Raw genomic sequence first — 20,212 nt, forward strand, 5'->3', positions numbered from 1 at the left:
CTGCTGCTGCTGCTGCAGGTGCTGCTGCTGCTGCTGCTGCTGCTGCTGCAGGACGGAGGTCAGAAACTGTCACTTCTGCTCATTCACGGTTAAAAGGCTGCAGAATGAATCGGAATCTGAAAACAGGAACAGAAATAATTTCTGTTCCAGTTTGGATAAAACATCAAAACACCAAAAAGGCTGCAGGTAACAAACAAAATGGGAGCCGCAGATGAGAGGAGAAAATGACGCACTGGATCTTTTCTTGACGCATCTCAGAGAGGAAGGAGCAAGTTTTCAAAACCCTTAAATCAGCCGGAAACCTGGATACATGAGCCTTCTCCTTCTGATCCCAACAAAATGTTACCAAATTTTATTAAATCACATTTTTATACTTTATGGAGATGAGAGAGAAAATGAGACAAAGTCTAAATATCAACAAACATGTGAGGAAAAATACCAGAGTGAGAAATGTCCTCAGTTTCCAAACCGCATCATGTTTGACTGTCATGCGCACCCAGAACAAATGCGCAACGGAAGCCTTTTTTACGCACAAATCCCCTGACAGCATCAGACACACCCCTCCGTGTTCCCCCCCTTCAGATCAACACATTCAAAGCATCCCTGCAGCAGCAGCAGCGCCGGTTTCTCTACCTGAACGGAGAGGATCTGCTGCTCCTTCACGGACCGACAAGTTGGACTTTTGTTTTTATCCCACTTCCAGTGAGAAAAAAAAAATATTCCCACTGCTTTCAAGTCGACTGTGGAGCTGACAGGGGTCCAAGGATGGAGTCAGGGAAGGTGCGCACTCAGTATCTGCAAAAGGGAGAGCGAGGTAGGCAGGAACAGGAGAGAGAGAGAGAGAGAGAGAGAGAGAGAGAGAGAGAGAGAGAGAGAGAGAGAGAGAGAGAGAGACAGAGAGAGAGAGAGAGAGAGAGAGCGCAAAAATCTGCGGAGGGTCCATTTTCTTTCCTTCCCTCAACGGAGGAACGTTTGATTTTCTCCAACAAAAGAGATTTTGTTTTATTAGATTAGTTTTCGCACATGTTTATTTATCATTTTTTAAGCTCTTCTGTAGATTTTATTGCGTTTTTGGCGCAAATTCCTCACGTTTTTTAAACGGATCCAAACAGAAGGTAAGACCTGGAAATATCTGCTGTCCTCATATGATACACATGATTTTTAAAACTCACTGAGGCCTAAAATGTACCCGGTGCTGTAAATGTTTGAGCGCATTTCACGATTTAAAACCAGAGGAAAACACACATATTTTATTTACAAGCACTGAACTAACAGAACTAATGCTAAATCTGACATTTCATTATATTATTTTTCTTTCTTTATTACTCAGATGATTTATTATCTTTATATTTAAAATGTTCCCTGTTCTCTTGTGTGCGCGCACGACGCGCCATGAAAACACCCAGCCTGCACATCTGAAGCTCTCCTTTTCCTACAAACATGAATTATTTCTCCTCAAATCAGAAAACATTTCATTATTGTTTCACTTTGATGCGCAAAAATCCGTCATGTGGTTTAAAGCAGCCAAAAAACTCATGAAATGATTCATATTTTCTTCAGGTGAAAATGGATTCACCGCAAGGAGCAGAGAGGAAAAAAGCTTCATCACATGACGGATGATGATGATGATGATGTGGCGCAAAGATCCTTAATAATCCGCAGCGCAGGTGAGAAATTCAAGTCTTTATAGCGTCTCTGTTTGTTCTACAAATTCCTGCAACGCACATTTTCCTGCTGGTTGGTTCCCGAACTCCGAGCGGTGCCAGTCGGACCTGTTCGTCTGGATAAAGACCCATGAGGGTCACCCAGAGGGACATAACCCGCCCTGCGTCCTGCGGGTCTCTGAGCAGAAAGTCTTCTGTCTCACTGAAGGACCGCAGATGTGACGCTTTTAGCTCCGAAAACAGGTGTTTTCTCGCCCCCTGGTGGAGGAATGAGCAAAATGCACGTTAATTTACGCATTTTCTGAGGACAAATAACTTTCTTATCGGTTTAAAAAAATCTCTGTTTCATTCATTTGGTTCTGCATGTGCACACTTTGAAATCTAAGTCTCAGATTTAGGCTGAACACTGAAAGTCAGGAACTCTGACTGAATTATTGGTGTTTGTTTCACGTTTAAAATAACAGTTTTCAGATTTTATTTGACAAAATCCAAATAATTTAATCAAATGAACAAATAAAGATGGTAAATAATGTAGAGAGTTAACCAGAAGAGAGAATTCTGGACATTTTTAGCCATTATTTTATATCTGCTGTCCTCATACTGATGTTCTTTTAAAACAAAATATTAGAAAATACGTTTCAAACTCATATCATTTTTTATTTTATTCACTTGAAGCTCCTTCCATGCTCTGATATTAATCACATTTCTGTCATATTTCTATAAATCATAAATCTTTTACATTGCCCTGAAGCAGAATCTTATAGTTTTCACTGCAGAAATAAAAAGCAGATTAAAAATAAAGACATGCAGCAGAGTGAGGTCAGAACTGAACATCTGAGTGTCGCTGAATAATTTAAACTCTGTGGATCTGAACTTTAACCTGCTGCAGCTTCTGCAGGGACTGAAATAAGACTCCAGCCTGCATGTCGGCTCGGTTCTGTTCACCTCATTTAGCATTTCTCTACAAAATGATCAACTTTGGATTCAAGTTACACTTTTTATAATAATATCATCAAAGCTCAGAACACAGAAAAAGTTTGTTAAATTTGACTAAAATAGCATCAAGTTCAGAAACTAACAATGTAAAACATAAAAACATTTTTAAAAATTAGTTTATGCACAAAACAGTTTTAAATTTGAGATGCTTTTACTTTTATGTCTGCAGGTATAAATTTATACCTTTTTAGATTAAATTGTTCTGTAATTTCAGCTCAAACCTGAAATCTGTAAATCAGATTTAATCTCCATTTGACTGATTAAGACTCGAAGTTGAACCTGGTTTATTCCTGGATGTTTGTTGTTCCTCAGCTCAGTTTCCTGATTCAGCTGCAAAAAGATGTTTCTGGACTCCGGATTTTATTTCTTCACTAAAGGAGAAAATCTGTGGACTAAAACGTTGGTTCAAAGCTTTGAAATTCTTGGTGAAAAAATGATTAAAATGAACAAAAAAACTAATTATTCTCTGCAAACTTCAGGTTTGGACTATAAACCTCTCAGATTAACAGATTACAAGATTCCCAAATGAAGAAGTTACAGAATATAATTACAGCTTATAGAAATATGACTTTAAAATAAAAACTTTGAGTTTTAAAACATATTTTCTTACAATGCAGAGTGCATATATACTGTGCATGTGTTTGTAGCTACAGTAGCTTTCATTCAATGGTAAAACTGATCAGTATGTGAAATAATCAAGTCAATAAGTTCTTTTCACATCTTTATTTATGTCGATGCAAACATGTAAAAACCCAAACAGAACAAAAAAACATGAACATATTCACATATCCGACATGTCAGGAGGCGTTCAGGGTCCAGTTTTCCTCCACGTAAAGAAGAGCGCTTTAAGCTTTAATAGTGTAACAATAAGTGGGACGATCCAGAACCACAACCCTGATCCGTTCAGACGAGTTCGACCCAAGAACACAAACCCAAAACTATGGACAACAAATCTGGACTGTGGTCTGCAGGTTCGTCCCCCCCCCCACCCGGTGGCGTATAAAATATATAAAACAGGAGCAGGTACTGGCACATTCAGGCACTCAGGGTAAAAAAAGTGATGATTATGTGACACCTTACAGGTAAAACAATCAGATATAAGTGTAACACTTGGTTCCTCTCCTGTGTTCATTAAAAAGCTGCAGACAGGAAACAAAAACATGATTTTTACACTAAAACTGCACAGATTAAGCCAGTCGCCAAAATGTAACCGATTTCCTCCCAACAGAGAAGAAAATGTAGTGTGACTGAAACAAAAGCACTTAGTGTCTCTAACCATCAATAAAATAAAGTTTTATCAGCTACATAAAGATCTCAGCTCATAATAGTGTACAGATGATTAATAATATGTAAAAAAAAAAAAAAAAAAAAGACGTGAAGGTGGTAGTGTGATCTCAGGTCATACATGATTTTTTTTTTTACATTCATCGTTCCGGAAACTTCCAGACGCTCGTTGGTTGCTGTGGCAACAGCTTCCCAAACCCCCTGAAAGCTTCCCAACACAAGGCCAGTAACTCCACAAAGTGCAGAAATGTGATTTTATATCTTGAAGCTGGACTTTACGTCGACACTTCATGGAAAATATGATGAAATATTATTAATATAATGGAAACAAAAAGCAGATATTTCATGTTAATGCAGCTTTTAAAGCAGTTTCATGATAAATAGGCTGATTTTTATAGAGTTTATCTGCAAAAACACAAAGTCTTACCAAATAATGCGTCTAGTTTCTACTCCAAATATATTATTAGCACACTAGAAATAAAACAAAACCAACTTAAAAGGTAATAAATGAATAAGCTTATTTTAAGTCAGTACAGAAAGTTCTGGTTGAACTGGCAGATTTTTCCACTGGAAACAGAAAAAATGTTGTTACTGGTGAAAATGATCTGCCAGTGGAACTGGTTTTGTTTCATCTAGATACATGAATTATTGACTTAAAACAAGCTTATACTTTAGTTTTGTCTAATTTTAAATGTACTCACATATTTGCACTAGAAAGTAGACAAACATATTTGGTGATATTTTGTTTTTTCTTCCTTCTGTTAGATTCTGTTCTGCCCCATAAATGCACATTTGTGTCTAAATGCTGTGTTTATTTTATTAAGGTGAATTTATCTCTAAGCTTTAATTGGCTGTGATGTGAAAGCAGCCAATCAAAAGCCTGTTTGCGTGCAGCGGGATTTGGTAGACGTTGCCTTCAGGGTCGCGCGGTAAGAAGGAGATTTTTGCGGAAAGAGAGAGCAGGAGTGGGAATGTTGAGCCTTCCCTTCCTCTTCCTCCTCCTCCTCCTCATGTGCACCTGCGCAGCGCCTCCTGCATCTTCTCCTGCACGTGCTCCATCTTCTCGGCCCACTCCTCGCTCAGCCCCTCCTCGTCGTCGCCGATGATGGCGGAGTAGCCCATCAGGGCGATGAGGCCGATGCAGAACAGGTACGTGAGGCGCGTGCAGAGGCGCTCCATGACGCGGCGGTCGCCCTGCGAGTGCTTCAGGTACACCTCCAGGATGGGCCGGCTGAACAGCTTCCGCTTGCCCACCACGCCGTCGTACAGCGTGTGCAGGTTCTGGTCGCCCAGGTCGTTGGCGTAGCTCTCCTCGAAGTCGTCCTTCTTGCCGTTGCGGTGCTCCGGCCGCGCCTCCACCATGGCCATGAACTTCCTGAACTGGTTCTTCAGGTTCTCCTCCACGTGGCAGTACTGGCCGTCCAGCGTCTCCTTCTCGATCTGGACCAGCGTCCGGCGGTTCTGCTGGGACAGCTCGTCCAGCCTCTGGTGGACGGAGCCGAACTCGCGCTTCAGCGTGCGGATGTCCTCATCGTCCACGTGGTGCAGCACCACCCGGATCAGGGAGCCCGCCACGCCGAAGATGGGGTTGACCACGGCCGCCGCCGACGAGATGGTGGCCACGCACTGGAGGACTTTGACTAGGCCCTGCTTCAGCTTGCTGTGGTCGTCTTGTATCTCCTCATCCATCATGGTGTCGATGATCTGCAGCAGAGGAAGGGAAAGATTAGTCAGCATAACAAAAAACCTACGGGCGACTGTGGCTCTGCGGGTAGAGTAGTCGTCTTGCGATCGGAAGGTTGTAGGTTCGATTCCAGCTTCCTCCTGCCACGTGTCGATGTGCCCCTGGGCAAGGCACTTAACCCTAAATTGCTTACCGAGCTGCGTATCGGTGTATAAATGTGTGAGCGTTTGTGAGTGCGAATGGGTGAATGTGACTCTAGTGTAAAGCGCTTTGAGTGGTCAAAAATGATCGGATAAAGCGCTATATAAGTTCAGTCCATTTACCATTTACTAGACGTTAAATTGTCCGGTAATTATGGCGATAAACGATAATATTGTTGTTTTACGATCATTTTCAGGACATCTGTATTCATAATGCCACAATAACAAGTTCTGGAACTGGAAGATACTTAAGCTACCCAAAATAAAACACACAACTAGATTTTTTAATGATTATTTCCCTTATAAACGATGTTTTCAGCAGCAGCAGTGAGTCTTTGGTCTCCTTGTTCTCCTGGTTCGGTTCGGTCCACAGACAGACTCCTGCTAACGGACGTCAGCTCTGCCTGGTTCCAGCTGCTAAGTGTGTTTGTTCCCGTTAAAACGCCCCACTGCTCGCATGCATCTCATCTCCATTACGTTACCGTGGAAACTAGCTCATCAATCTCATTCAGCCCGCCTTGTGGAGGCGCACTGCTGTTTGTTCATCTCAAAGAAAACAAAACATTTCATTTGTTTTGTTTTTTCAGAATCATAATGATGAAAAACACATTTTAAACTTTTAGTACAACATTAATACGGAGTAAATAAAGCACTGTAGCTGGTTCCATGTTTCATCAGCCTCAACTCTTTCTGATCCAGTTGATGATGGGAATTTTATGGGACTTCAGCTCAATTCAAACTCCAATCATGGCTGGAATAGAAACGTAGTATTACTGTGGCGTTTGGACCTCTGTCACCATTTCTCTTACGTTCTATATTAGAACCCTGAAAAAACGAATCTAGGTTATTATATTTAACCCAAACAAACAAAATAACGAAAACTGAAATTGAGAAAACATTTTTGTTAGCTGAAATAAACTAAAATGGTAATTAATGGGGAAAAAACTCTAATTGCCTGGAACTATATCATGCGTTTATAAAACTAAAACATACTTTGTTTTTGAGTTTATGAATCTAATATTAGCCTTTTCAACTGATGTGTTTTGTTTTTCCTCCACACAAGCAGTTTACGGCAGCTGACGGCTAATTACCGTACTCCTCTCTCCTCCTGGCAGCATTTAAGCTAGTCTGCAAAATGGCGACAACAAAAGCCGTTAGCTGAACAATAAGTTAATACATTTTTTGAAGATGGCATCTTCTGCTGAGTATTCATTACCCAATCGATGTATAATTAATAACACCATAGCTTTATATCCCTGGTTCTGCTAAACATGATCACTGAATGAACTGGATAAAAAAGGCTGCAGGTTGAACTCTTCTGGAACGTTCTAACTCCGGTGAGCAGATTTTTGTCCCTGTCTGGGTGCCGTTGGCAGCCATGAAGGAGTTAACAGCCTCCATGTTTGTTCATGACGCAGCTTTTCAGCACCAGGCCGTTGTCTGTGGGTTTCTATGGACCGAGCCGATAGCTCCTGTGTGACACGACCAGCAGCTGGCGGGCGGCTCGCCGCTGCTAAACGTGTTTATTACGTAACGGAAGCAACATGATCTCAGGCTTAGTCTGATAGGAGCTGGGATATCTGACACCCAAGACTTATTTTTAAAACTCCTACAGGAGTAATCAGTGTTTTACTTCCTGAACCGACCAGAACCAGCCACATTACAGCAGCGGTTCTGATAATCAAAGAACCACCGAGGCCACAGGGCGACATGTTTTCCGTTTTACTTTCTCTTCCTGTTAGCGCCACAAGGGGGCGGCATTTCACCCGCCTTTCCAGAAACATCCACAGCATCCATGTGATTTCAGCACCACAGCTGTGGACTGAAACTACCGCACAGGCTTAACCCTTTAAATGCAGAAAAACGGGCCAAATATGGACTTTAAATGGATTTAATCTGCAAGAATTACCCGATTTATTTTTAATATTCAGGAAGTCAACTTTCAGACACTTGAATAGATCAAATTAAACTTGTTTGGTGTGTTTGAAAACCTGACTGTGTTGAATAAATAAAATCATCGCAACTGTTCTGAGACACATTTATACCGCATTATACTGCTGCTTCAAAGAGGCCATTTTTTTAATAATATGAATGATTATAAATGACCCCTTGTCTAAACATTTGCTGTTTAAAGACAATTAGATTACTCTCTGTATTTTAACTCGTCTTGTTTTGTTATTCTTTCAGAAAACTCACTGGAAAAAGGAGACAATCTGTTTTTCTCAGCACAATACAACAAACTCCAACAGATAATGCAGGTAACTAAAGGGTTAGTCCTTGTGTTTCTTTTTCAAATATGATTTATCTACCAATAATATTGCATTTTGTAATCATTACTTAATGAGAATTAAAGTGTATTTTGTGACTTTAGGTTGGTAAACCCCCAATAAAGGCTGTTTTTAGCTCTAAATTAACCCTTTGTGCCGATTTAATTGACCTAATATTTATTGCAAAGCTTTAAAAATAATAACCTCAACCAACTAAACGTCATGATTGTGAGATATTTTAGTGTTTTAAAGCAGGAATTAGTTCTAACTTTCAAGCTAAAATGATAAAACTCAATTAAAACGTTAATTAGTTCTCATTAAGCAGACCAATTACAGCCATTTTGTTGGAAAACCTGTAAAGTGAGCCAGCCAACAACAGCTCAGCCTTTATAAACAGGAGTCTCAGCACGTCTAATGAAACAGAACACACATAAGGCCCACATTTTATGCATAAATGGATTTTTAGGAGTTATTTGGAGATAATAAAATGTTTAAAAACCGTGTATGTGACGGTTGACTGTCTGAACAGGAAGTGCCAGGCTCTTCTCACCTGTTTCCAGGCAGCACAGAGGCCATCTTGAATGTCTTCAATCACAACAGCAATGCTAGGCTAACTGTAAATATATTCTGGTCCTTCAGCAAGTTCTGCCCAAAGCTCACAGTTTACATTTTAGTGCCTGGTTTTGGGTTGTTTTCTGGGATTTGACCATATTTTCTGACTGTTTTCCTCTACAGGCCTCTCTCCTCCTGCTGGCTAACAGACTTCCCAAAGGAAGACGGTCCCACAAGCTGAAATTCCCCAAACAATAACGGAACCAACGTCCCAATCCTCCAACAATCAAGCGTCATCCGGAGTTCTTTGTTTGTGAGTGTTATAAAAAGCAGCACATCCCCTCAGCAGCAGCCCAGGCCCACCTTCCTGCGCAGCTATGGCTCCCCCTAGCTACCTCTCCGTATTTCCTTGTTAGTGCACACCCAGAGCCCTGACCCTCCCTGCCTACAAAACACACCAAATACACCAAAATACACCTGAAAAGTTGACTTTCTCTCCATATATCCCGAGTAAAGAGTCTCTATTTGCCTCCCAGCCGACATTGGGCCCCATTGGTCCCAGCAGAGCAGAGGATTTCTTACCTTTTCAAACTGGCTCTGACTAAAACTGCCTTTCCAAAGTCCCAAGCTCGACACCCTCCTTCTTCTTCCCAGCAATCCCTGCAAAAAGGACACTTCCATGTATGTTGAATATGTGGGGGTGATCAAATTGGACAAAACCATTTTTTAAATCCAAATTAGCCCCTCCAAATGAAAAATAAGGTTATTTGGGCCTCAAATAGATAAAAGCACCAATATGGCACCAAAAATACCATTTAAAATGAGTTAAATAATGAAACCCCCTACCTTGGGAATACACCGTCCCACCCCCTAAATTTCACACTTCTTCTGCTCCACCCAATAGCCAAACAGTTAGAGAGACGCAGTTGTCGTTGAGTGCGCAGCTGAACTCTTGGAGACGCTCAGCTGACTTCAGCGCGTTTCCAAACCCCGGGGCGTCTCAGGCAGCCTGCACAAGCACAACTGATGGGCCTTGTTGGTCAGACCGGCTGTTTTTGTTGCGGAATAGATTTGAAAATGTGGCGGAAAGTTTAAAATCCAGATAAAAATCCAGTGAAACCCAAAAAGAGCGCAGCGAATCCAAGTTAGACCCTCTCCAAATACAGCAGGTGCATCCAGAGGCACAGAGAACTCTCCAAAGGCTCCAGGGAGGGAAAAACAAGAAGCTCATCAGAGTTTAAAGGTAAAAATTCAAATTTTATCTAAATATTACAATTTGGGTTAAAAATATTAAGCGGCACTCAAATAAAGTCAAATTTAAAGAGCGCAAAGGAAAAACAATGTTCCTAGAGGCGCAGTAGCTTTATCGGAAATGCAGCTTATTATTGTATCTGTTTATAAGTATTTACTGCTTAAATGCTTATAAACAGATGCTACTAGCTCTGGATCACACATTAATACGTAAACGTCCGGTCTGCCTGAGCAGAAAAGCGAAAAAGCGTAAAGAAAAGCAGTGACTGCATCCAGTCAGCGCGCTGAAATCCTCAGTCTGCGCCTCCAGCCAGACTTCAGGAGGCTTCAGTCCATTTCTGCAGCGGATAAAATCAGCGGATCCTCGGGTGTGTTCACTCCTCCGACCGTTGAGGACGTTTCCCCAAAACAAACCTGCATGCAAATGATGCTGCCGCCTCCAGCAGCAGCAGCAGCAGCAGCAGCAGCAGCGTTGAAGCGGCCCTGCCTCCGGCATGTTTACATCCGCACGCAGGCTCCATTAGGACGGGCGTCCGCCTCCATGCGTGTCCAGAACGGCGACAAACACCCGCAAATCCTCTGCCATCCCCCCCCACCCCCCTATCTGAAACCCCAACCCTGGACACACAGCGGCACACCAGCGGCGCGGTTCTTCCTGCGCGTCACTCTGCGCATAAAACAGGAACAGAAGAAGCTCTGTCCGTTAGAAACCACAAAGCTTTCATTATATCTGCAGACATGAATGAGAGGATCGCGCCTCACATCTTGCTGCTGGTGGAAACATCCGCACATATAGAGGCTTTGTTTAGCGCCATGTGCGCAGCCGCATGTGCGCAGCGGCAGCTGAACAGCGGCTCACATTTCAGACCCAGACAGCAGTCATGGTGGGACAAACAGCCAGTCATGATTCTGCAGGAAAGACCACACTTGTGCAACATCAGCAGCTGCGCGTTGGGCCGCAGTCAGAAAGCGTAATGCGCAGGATTCAGGCTGACAGTCTGTGATGTGAGATGCATGTTTTTGTATTTTTATGTTTTTGTTTCTGCAGCGCTGAAAGACACACAGATGGAGGAGCGATGGTAGGAATCACTCCAGGACAAGAATCAGGTAGAAACCAGCAGAAACAGGCGATCATTTCTACATTCACACCTCATTTGGTTGTTTCACATTATTTTATTCAGACTAAGTAATGATTTTATCATTGTTTTTCACACACAAGGAACATGTTCAATAAGAAATGTCTTAAGTTCTTAATAAAAGTGCAATATGTAAAATCTCATATTTTCCTCTTTTGTTATAATTGTTTATTCACACAAAAATATAAATTGTTGGTAAAGTTGCAAGTGATGTAAATGAATGCTCATTACAGTGCCTTAATAATAAAAGTTAAATCCATATTACTGCGTTCTTTTTTTATTATGCAAAAATAAAAGGTCATTTTGAAATCCCATTTTATGAACTTTTAAAAATTAACCCAGAAATTTGAATCCCACAGCTGCATTTAAATATATTTATTATTTAACACGTGGAAAATAGAGAGAGGTACAAAACATGAAAAGATTTATTTTAGTAGAAACTCAGCTGATCATTTTTAGAAACATAAAAACGGGAATCATTTCGCTGCCGCTGGCAGGTGCAGTAACACATACTGAACTCCAGGGGCGCTGCACATGTACAACATCAGGATGAATGTGGAAGATCTCAGGGTTCAACAAGTAAAAACGGAAGCAGGGAAGGCCGATGACGTCAATGATCTGAGTGAAATGTTGAATTCAGGAAAGAAAAACTGAAATTATAATTTTAGTTCAGATTCCCGGGTTCTTTTTCCTTCAATACGGGAGAAAACATGTCGGTAAATCAAATGTCATCTGCAAAAATAAACCTGCTAATTGCAGTTATGTTAACTTTTATGTTTTTTGAAAGCAATTATCCATCTCTCGTCTCTCTCAAAAATAATACAAATAACATCACTCAAAATTAGAAGTTTTGTAAAAGCAGCTAATTTATGTGTTTGGATATTATTATTCAACTTGGATTGAGTCAAAACACCAGAAAGCCGTTTTACACAAACAATCATTTAGAAAGAGCAACTCTGTTCAATCAGTAACAGATTTTACTGAACAAATCATCCCAGAGGAACGATAATGTTGTTGTTTTGAGACCATTTTCATCTACTATACTGATAATGGAAAGACTGATAAACTAAAATTTGTTACAGAACACTCCACACTGGAACTGGAAGACAATAAAACAACCAAAAACCATAAAAAAAGCAAATAAAAACAACTTACAACCAAAACCACAAATAAAATGGATTCTGATGTCTCTGTTAAAACTGTCCTTCAGAAAATATGAATCATTATAAAGGTAATCACCTAGCTTATTTAAATTCATCATGTGATTAACTGATTAATTGCTTATTGTGACAGGATTATCAATCACATGGCGATGGTGGAGAGGAAACGAGAAGAAACCTGCAGCTAAAACATCGAGTTTATGAAAAAAATAATTCATTCAGGAAGCGCATCATCAAATACAATGTTCTTGGATAAACTTTAAATTTAGTAAAAATCAGAGTAAATTGTGGGTAATCTTGCAATCTCTTCCTTTTCCTCTTGAAGAACCTGGAATCCTGTTTTCCTTCATAATCGATGGATGTCAGATGTACGAGTTAAACAAAGTTTACACAGATGAGCTTGTTGAACCAGTCAGTCTGCTGCAGTCAGTTTTAGATATAGCCGTATTCTAGATGCTTTTTCATTCCAGTTTTCATGATATTCCCACAAAAATGTAACAATTTGACTGGAAAGTTTGTGTTTTTTTACTAAACCTTCCCTTTAGATTTGATTAGTTACTTGAACCTGGTCTCCCTACGTCCAATAAACCCTGGAATCTGAATAAAAACGTTTGTAAAAGCACGACTGTGATCATCAGCTGCACATTATTCCAGTGATAACCAGGGGCCCCTCTCCGTTGGGCCCCTGCGTGGCTCCAGCAGGGTTCAGGTTCTCCATCAGGTGTCCGTACTGCAGGCCCTCTGTGGGGTGGCGAGCCGTTTTCCTGTCGTAGTACCTCCGGGAGGCGGCCCTCCACATCTCCCTGCGCATCATCTGGGACTCCTCCGGCAGGTCTGAGATCATCCGTTTCCTCCGCTCCTCCACCAAATAGCCGCGCTGGGCGCTTGCTGCATGGCCGCCGCCATGGAGGCTCGCCTGCTGACGGGCGATTTTACGGGCGTAGTATCTTTTGGAAGCTGCTCTCCACGCCGCCCGCTTCAGCCTCTGGGCCTCCTCCGTCAGCTGCGACGTGGGAACATTCTTCTTTTTGTTCCTAAGAGAGACGACAGGTGGGAAAAGATCAAGATCGATCTGAATCGGGTAAAAATCAATAATCAATTTACGATTACTTGTAGATTAAAAACCGTTCCAAGCGATTAACTAGTAACGCCCATCTAGACCGTCTTTTAGTGTTGTAGTTTGGCCGCCATCCAGTAGAAGGTGTCACAGCTCATTCCTAAGCAGAGCCAGTTGATACAGAAACAAAGATGGCGGCACCATACCAGAACGAGAAAGAGACACGGTCCAAACCGGGTGGGATGCAAAATTAACTTTATGGGGTTAACAAAACATTGACAAGTTCCTGACGTTTGACCTTTATGACGACATATTAGAGACTTTGCAGGTAGAAAAAAAAGTAAATTTATACAGAAAAACTGATAAATTCAGAGTTAGGTAATCTAGAAAAAAACTTGGACATTTGAGTTTCAAAAATCTTGAAACTGTAGTGCCGGCTGCAAACCAGACGAGGAGTTATTCAGTGACATTGTTTGAAAACGATCCGACTTTTTTCTGGACAATTTTGTAGATAAATCTCAAAATTTCTCAGTTTTCATTTTCAAATCCTTAATTGTTTGAGTGCAGAAATTTCAGACTTTTTTTCCTTGAAAATTTCTGAGATTAATCTAAAAATGTAGTTTTTTTGGGGGAAATTTACTCCTGTTTTTTTCTCTCTGCAGTGGCTCTAATACGGCATCGTACACCACGATCGTAGTTTGAACCTGTTATTCAAAAATCACCGATGTGTTACTAAGGCGACAATGTGATGGCAGAGAAGCAGAGGAAATAACGCAGCAAAAATCATAACATGATGCAAAAAACATGCCGTTTTATGAGGACGGTTGATTTTGAGAACTGTTTTCAGTTATTAGAGTGAAGTTTTAACATCCTTTAAAGAGAAACCAGACAATACTTCTGTTCTTGGGGAATTCATCTTTTTATTTTTCTCTTCAACAACTTAAGAGGTTTTTGTTTTGTTATATTTTATAAATATGTCTAAGTTTAATAATATGAGAAAACCACAATTTTATGTTTATTCACTGTATTTAACACAGTTGACACAAAATGATTTTTTTTAATTCAGCATATATGAAACATTTTTTTCCTTATGATTCAGAAGAAAACTCAGTTTGTTAAGAAAATGGAGGTTGATCAAGTTAGCAATCAACTTTGGATTAACTCATTAATCAATAACTTGCATCTCTAGTCTGGATCTACATATAAATAAAGCCGCTCTCTGGGCTGGATCAGTTTCCGTTCGGCACTTAAATCTTTAAAAAAATGAAAATGGTAACTATTTTCTGTATTTATTTAGCTATAATCTGCGTCTCACCTCAGTTGATCTCCTGCAGAGCTTTGAAAACCAGCAGGATTTACTGGAGTTTTTTCCCTCAGCATATGACCCTCATTGTTCTCCACATGATCTGCAGGAACTAAGAGAGGTGGGATGCAACATTAGATGTTTTTACAAAATAAACATATTAATTAGGATATAAGTGTGCATGAATTCTGAGCACCTGGTGAATGATGATGATGATCAGGACTCTGCTCGTCCGGACACGGACTTCCTGGTTGCTCCTGAGATTCTGCAGCTCTCTCCTCGCTCAGCTCCCATTCTATCAGGACAGCATCCACATCACAGGGCTCCTCCTTCACCACGAGGCTGCTGGGAGATGTAGGCAGGTTCCTGGTGGCCTCTGTGCCCCCTGAAGCCTCCGAGGAGCGGGATGTGCAGGTGGAGGTTATGCCCAGGTAGCTGGGCGGTGATGGGAGGAGCGACTCGTGGTACTGGGAAGGGAAATGAGACGAGGGTCGAGGATAAACGCCCACTGTGGAAGAAAAAGCCGCAGTAAATAACTAAGAAAAAACACAGTAGATCATATATTATTAGTCCGTGTTATACATTTGTTGGGGCATCCACTTGTACCAGAATCCTTAAATGTTTTATATTCTCTCATTGTGGACTTATGGACGTCACATACAACTCTTCCTTCAATGATTTCTCTTCATATTGGTGCAGCTCTATTACATTTATCAATATCTCTACTCTTACGTAGAGTAAACTTTGTGGCTACTCACTAAAAGTAACTTACACTGAATGATAAATAAATATACCAGACCAGCAGTCACACCTAGTGAGACTAGTCTTAAAAATACTTGAACATAAATATTTTTTGTCAGTCTGATTACAACTGTTTTAAATATTAAATCAGCATTATGTCGACTGAAAAAGTCAACGTAAATCTTTATTTTCTACAGTTTTGTTTTTGTTTAAAAGGTTTGAGTACGTTTTACTTTTTATCTGAATAAACATGTTTAAGTAGAGCTACTCTTACTTGAGTACAATTTTTTGGCTACACTAGGTTAAAGTTAGGACACCTGAGTTGTCATCAGTGTTTTTACTCGGGTTTAGTGATGACATCATCTAATCTGCGTGTTTTTTTTTTGTAGCTTTTCACTCGTGTTTTAGAGAGACGCGTCCGTGGGCGCTTACAGGAAAGGCTCAGGTCACAGTCCTGCGGTCCTGCTGCCACCTCAGGGCCCACTCCCCCTGCTTCAGCCCGGATCTGCTCCCCTGTCTGTCGGTTAGCGGAGGTCCGGCTCCCGGCCTCGAACAACCCGCACGTGCAGCCATGTCTGCGCAGCACCTGCAGCTCGCGCTCGATCTCCGTGAGCCTGCCCTCCAGCCGCTGGATCTCTTTGTCCCTGTCGGCCACCATCCGCTGGTACTCCCGCGTCCTGGCGCTGTTCACCCCGTACAACACGTTCAGCACCGAGTCTATCGCCAGCCTGACGGCGTTCTCCACCACCACCGCCTCCTCGTCGTGAAGCTGCGAGCGCAGAGTTTTGTTTTCGACCAGATTCATCCTGAGAGGCGACCTGTGGAGGTGAGCCGAGCAGCGGGAGGAGCTCCACCAAGAACAAGAGCAGCACCACCAGCTGAGCCCCCGCTGTCCGCTGGAACCACGACAAAATGGCGGATCCGAGTGAGTTCTGCGGTGTAAAACCACGTTAAGCAAAGGCTTGTTCAAAAGTCAGAGTTATTTAGCTCAAACTGTTTCCCAATAAACAGCTCGGGGTCCAACAGTCCCTCTCTTCTTCGTTTAAACATTCATTCTAAAAAGCCACAGCTCCCCCTTGTGGAGGCAATACAAATACAGCCCAAGCTCATCTAATCAGCTCATTAGAGCAGGAGTCAGCAGCAGCCATAGCAAACCTTTTCTGTCTCCAGGGCAGCTCAGCAACATTTTATTAAAAGCAACAACAGTAGATTGTTTTACATGGTTGGCATGTTTTCCTATGCGTCATGCATTAACGCCACCTGCTGGTATGGAATGTGACTCAAAGTATTATTTTGTACACATTTGGTCAATAATATTATATGTTGTAAACTGCGGTATTTTCTCTGCGTCACCTTATTATTATTTTTATTGTTTATTTTTTTAAAATTGTTTTTATCGTTTTTTGAGTACATGCAACTCAACCTGTGAAATCTGATATTTTGTATTAATATTGCCGTTTTCTTTGTAAACTGATATTCTAAATAAAGGTTTAAAAATCATATTTTATTAATCAACTTTAGTTTCTTTTAAAAATGTTACAATAATTTGAATACATTTACATTCTGCATTTTCCTGTAGCATATCCATTAAATTAATGCTTCTTAATTTTTCTCAATTCTTCCACCATATTTTCTGTCATATCTACAACTAATTAAAACAGAATGTTTTATTGTTTCAAATTCCTGTATTGTGTTGTTGTATTGTGAATAAGATGACAATTATATCCAAAACTTAATCTTGCTAATATTAATATAATATTCTTTTACATTTCTCCTTCATGTTCTCATGTTTTCCAATATGTGTTGATATTATAACCATAAACTTATAACTGCTAATCCCGCCATTTGTTTCCTGAATAAAGAGTGCTGCATTTCTAATAAAATGCCCCAGTAAAGTATGAAATACAGTAAATCATTATACCTTCCAGCAGGATTTTTAGAAATACTTTTATTGGTCTTACATTATTTTTCAACTGAGAAATTAAATTTTGTTTTTAATAGCAGCCATAATAATAAATTATTAGATATGATTTTTTAAAATCATATCATATATGAAAATATACAAGCTTATTTTTTTATAGGGAATTAAAACATTCTTATGATCTCATTAATTGAGACATAATTTTACAATAGTTTTTAAGGTATAAGAAGGTAGATTAATTTATAATCATCAACATAGTTTTTACTTTATGAAACAGCAGCTTGCCAGAGGAGACCCCATGACGTAGAAATATGAAATGAGTGCAGCATGACGTCACCTGGGGCAGAAACAAAAAGCTGACATACAAAACTACTGACGGCCACCAGAGGGCGCGCTATTTACCCCAAAACATCTGACGTTTTCTTTTCCTGTGACGTAAGTGAGTCGGGTTTTCCACGTCATTATAGCGTCACTGAATGGGGGTTTAAGATGCCACCATCAAATAGATATGTGGGGACGTTTGTGTGTAATATGATGATGCTGACCCATCGGGTTTCAGGTCAACCTGGAGCTTTACTTTTTGTAGAAAGTGACTGACTGCTATTTCATTTTAACTTTAGCTCAGATTCCTTTGCCCTTTAATAAAAAACCTTCTTCTCTCCAGAAATAACGCCTCCTTCATTCTTCAGAAAAAAAAAAAAAAGAAAATTGATTCCGTCTTTTAGTAGTTGAAATCCCGCCACTTGGGGGCGCAGTGTCAATAAGCTAGAAGAGCTATTATGATCTCTGTTGGAGAGGGGAAACAACATAATGCAGCTCATCCAAGCCCTTGTGGGATTTAGCCTTGAAAAGTAAACATATAATTTCACTGACACGTTTCTCCTAACTGTGAGTAATTTCACCTGTGGAAATGTTGCAAAGACAAAGCTGCTCAGCAGTGATGAGGGTTGATTTCTTCCATCCATTTTCTTTATACCCTTGTCCCTGGTGGGGTCAGGAGGGTTGCTGGTGCCAGCTAATGTTCCGGGTGAGAGGCAGGGTCGCCCTGGACAGGTTGCCAGTCTGTCGCAGGGCAACACAGAGACACACAGGGACAATTTAGACAGACCAGTTAACCTGACAGTCATGCTTTTGGACTGTGGGAGGAAACTGGAGTACCTGGAGAAAACCCATGCATGCACAGGGAGAACATGCTAACTCCATGCAGAAAGACCGGGGCTGGGAATCAAACCCAGAACCTTCTCTACCAACTGCACCACTGTGCAGCCCTGGGCTGATATCCTGTGAGGACAAATGCATTTCCACTGATTACTGAGGAGAGTATGAGTAATTCTTAAACTGTATTTATTAAAATGTAGATAAAACAGATAAGTTGTTTTTAAGATGATACTCCGTTTCCATTTTCCATTATGTTCTGAGAAATTCATTTTTAACTAAAACACACTTTGAAGTTAAAGAACAAATATTATCCTTGTAACAGAAATCACAGAGGGACAAAAGCCTCTCATTGTGGAGGCATCTCCACTAAAGTGGAACTGTGTGTCCATAATTACCATCATTACATTTGGAGGAAAAATGGGGATGCCTCTACCATAATAACTGTGACGCATGGAGGTGGCAGCATCATTCTGTGGACATGTTTTGCTGCAGGAGGAACTGGTGCACTTAAAAAAATGGATGGCATCTTCCAGAATTTAACAAGTTGTTTTATTTTCATATGAGGAGTTTTTTTCATCAAAAACCTAAAATAGCTAAATAAAACATATTTTCTCCACTTTCAGCAATATATTGATAAGAAATTATTGATTTACAGTTATCCAACTCATTTCCAGAATTTATCATCAGCTAGATTTTGGGATCACAATCAATAACATTTAGCTCAAAATCAACCTCAAATTAGATCAAATTAGATGAACGAAAAAGCTGCAAAGCTGATAATGAACTGAGGAATTCAGGTTATTTGATTCCAAATTATAATCCAGTTTTTCAGAGGAAGTTAGAAATAAAAGGTACCAGAGCGTGAACATAAACGTTAACTGATGTGCAAGATATAAATATAAACCAGAGGGAACATTTTAGTTGATGAATTGGCTGAAAATGTGTTAATATAAGACATGTTGATGTCAAAATATAAAAAAAAAACCTTGTGTTTGTGTAAACCATAAAGTCAAAGTAGCATAGACCAAGTTTGCCTCTGAAACTAAGCAGGTCACCCAACACAAACCAACCCGACACGTGGTTTTCTTTCTAGTATGTAAATATGGWGGAATAGTGACTGAAAACACAAGAAAAACATAGAGAGTAAAATAACACACAAGCAAAACCACGGCAAATACTGAAACCATGACCTCTTTAGGCACGTTCTTTACAACATTTCTTTAGCTGCGTGTATGAAAGCACAGACTGATGTGGGAACGTGCAACACGGAGAAATAAAGAGTTCAGAGAAGAAGAAAAGACTGAATGATCGCCAGGAAGTCTGCAGGAATATTAATGGAAATCATTTAAATAYYATAAACCCAGAARGTGTAGCTGTAAAAAGCTGCTTAGCAACAATAGGTGAAGAAATTAGAGGTTTGCATAAGTATTCATACCCACAGAGCTTTTTCTTATTTACACTACACACTTTTATACTGGATTGTTTTTATTGTTAAACCTTTATTTAACCAGAAAATACCTACTGACATCAACAAAAACAGCAGTACACTTCATTATAGACTAGACAAGTAAACAGAAACAACAAAAATACACATTAGAAATATATAAATGCAAAAAATTTAACAATAAAAGGCAGTAGTTGTGACAATACAAATTTAAAAAAACAGTGGAAATTTAAGATTTAAAACACAGGCGCTGTTGACAGGATATTGGTTGTCGGTTATTTAAAATGTTGCAAAAAGCGTTCAGTGAAACAAGCTCTGAAAGTTTTAATTCAGCTTGCAGGGCATTTCTAAGAGGGGGCAGAAAACCTAAAAGCTTCATTTCCCTTTTCTGTTT

General features: G+C 40.3%; 3 protein-coding genes across 5 annotated transcripts in view; all 3 read right to left on the reverse strand.

Moving 5' to 3' along the window:
• Positions 1-720, reverse strand: part of rpz3 (rapunzel 3) — a 6,066-nt gene extending 5,346 nt beyond the window's left edge. The window contains exon 1 of one of the 2 annotated variants that reach the window (XM_008430726.2): positions 634-720. The gene's annotated coding sequence lies outside the window, so the exon portion shown is untranslated. Of the gene's footprint in view, positions 1-439; positions 542-633 lie in introns of those variants that run through there. The other variant, XM_008430727.2, reaches the window with a different exon arrangement.
• A 2,648-nt stretch (positions 721-3,368) lies between these two features.
• rpz (rapunzel) lies at positions 3,369-9,507 on the reverse strand. 2 transcript variants are annotated; one of them, XM_008430728.2, is made up of 2 exons: positions 9,230-9,507; positions 3,369-5,648 (listed from the first exon to the last, which is right to left on the reverse strand). In XM_008430728.2, exons 1-2 carry the CDS (start codon positions 9,368-9,370, stop codon positions 4,953-4,955), a joined length of 837 nt encoding a protein of 278 aa, XP_008428950.1. In that variant the 5' UTR covers positions 9,371-9,507; the 3' UTR covers positions 3,369-4,952. The 2 variants fall into 2 exon arrangements, with proteins under 2 accessions (XP_008428950.1, XP_008428954.1); XM_008430732.2 differs by lacking the exon at positions 9,230-9,507 and adding an exon at positions 8,646-8,822.
• A 1,887-nt stretch (positions 9,508-11,394) lies between these two features.
• LOC103477568 (uncharacterized) lies at positions 11,395-16,661 on the reverse strand. The gene is made up of 4 exons (XM_008430733.2): positions 15,728-16,661; positions 14,751-15,062; positions 14,567-14,666; positions 11,395-13,228 (listed from the first exon to the last, which is right to left on the reverse strand). The coding sequence occupies exons 1-4, from the start codon at positions 16,098-16,100 to the stop codon at positions 12,829-12,831; spliced, it is 1,185 nt and encodes a 394-aa protein (XP_008428955.1). The 5' UTR covers positions 16,101-16,661; the 3' UTR covers positions 11,395-12,828.
• Between the last annotated feature and the right edge of the window lie 3,551 nt (positions 16,662-20,212).

Source organism: Poecilia reticulata, linkage group LG16 (assembly GCF_000633615.1).
Source record: "Poecilia reticulata strain Guanapo linkage group LG16, Guppy_female_1.0+MT, whole genome shotgun sequence".
In the NCBI taxonomy this organism is placed as follows: domain Eukaryota; kingdom Metazoa; phylum Chordata; class Actinopteri; order Cyprinodontiformes; family Poeciliidae; genus Poecilia; species Poecilia reticulata.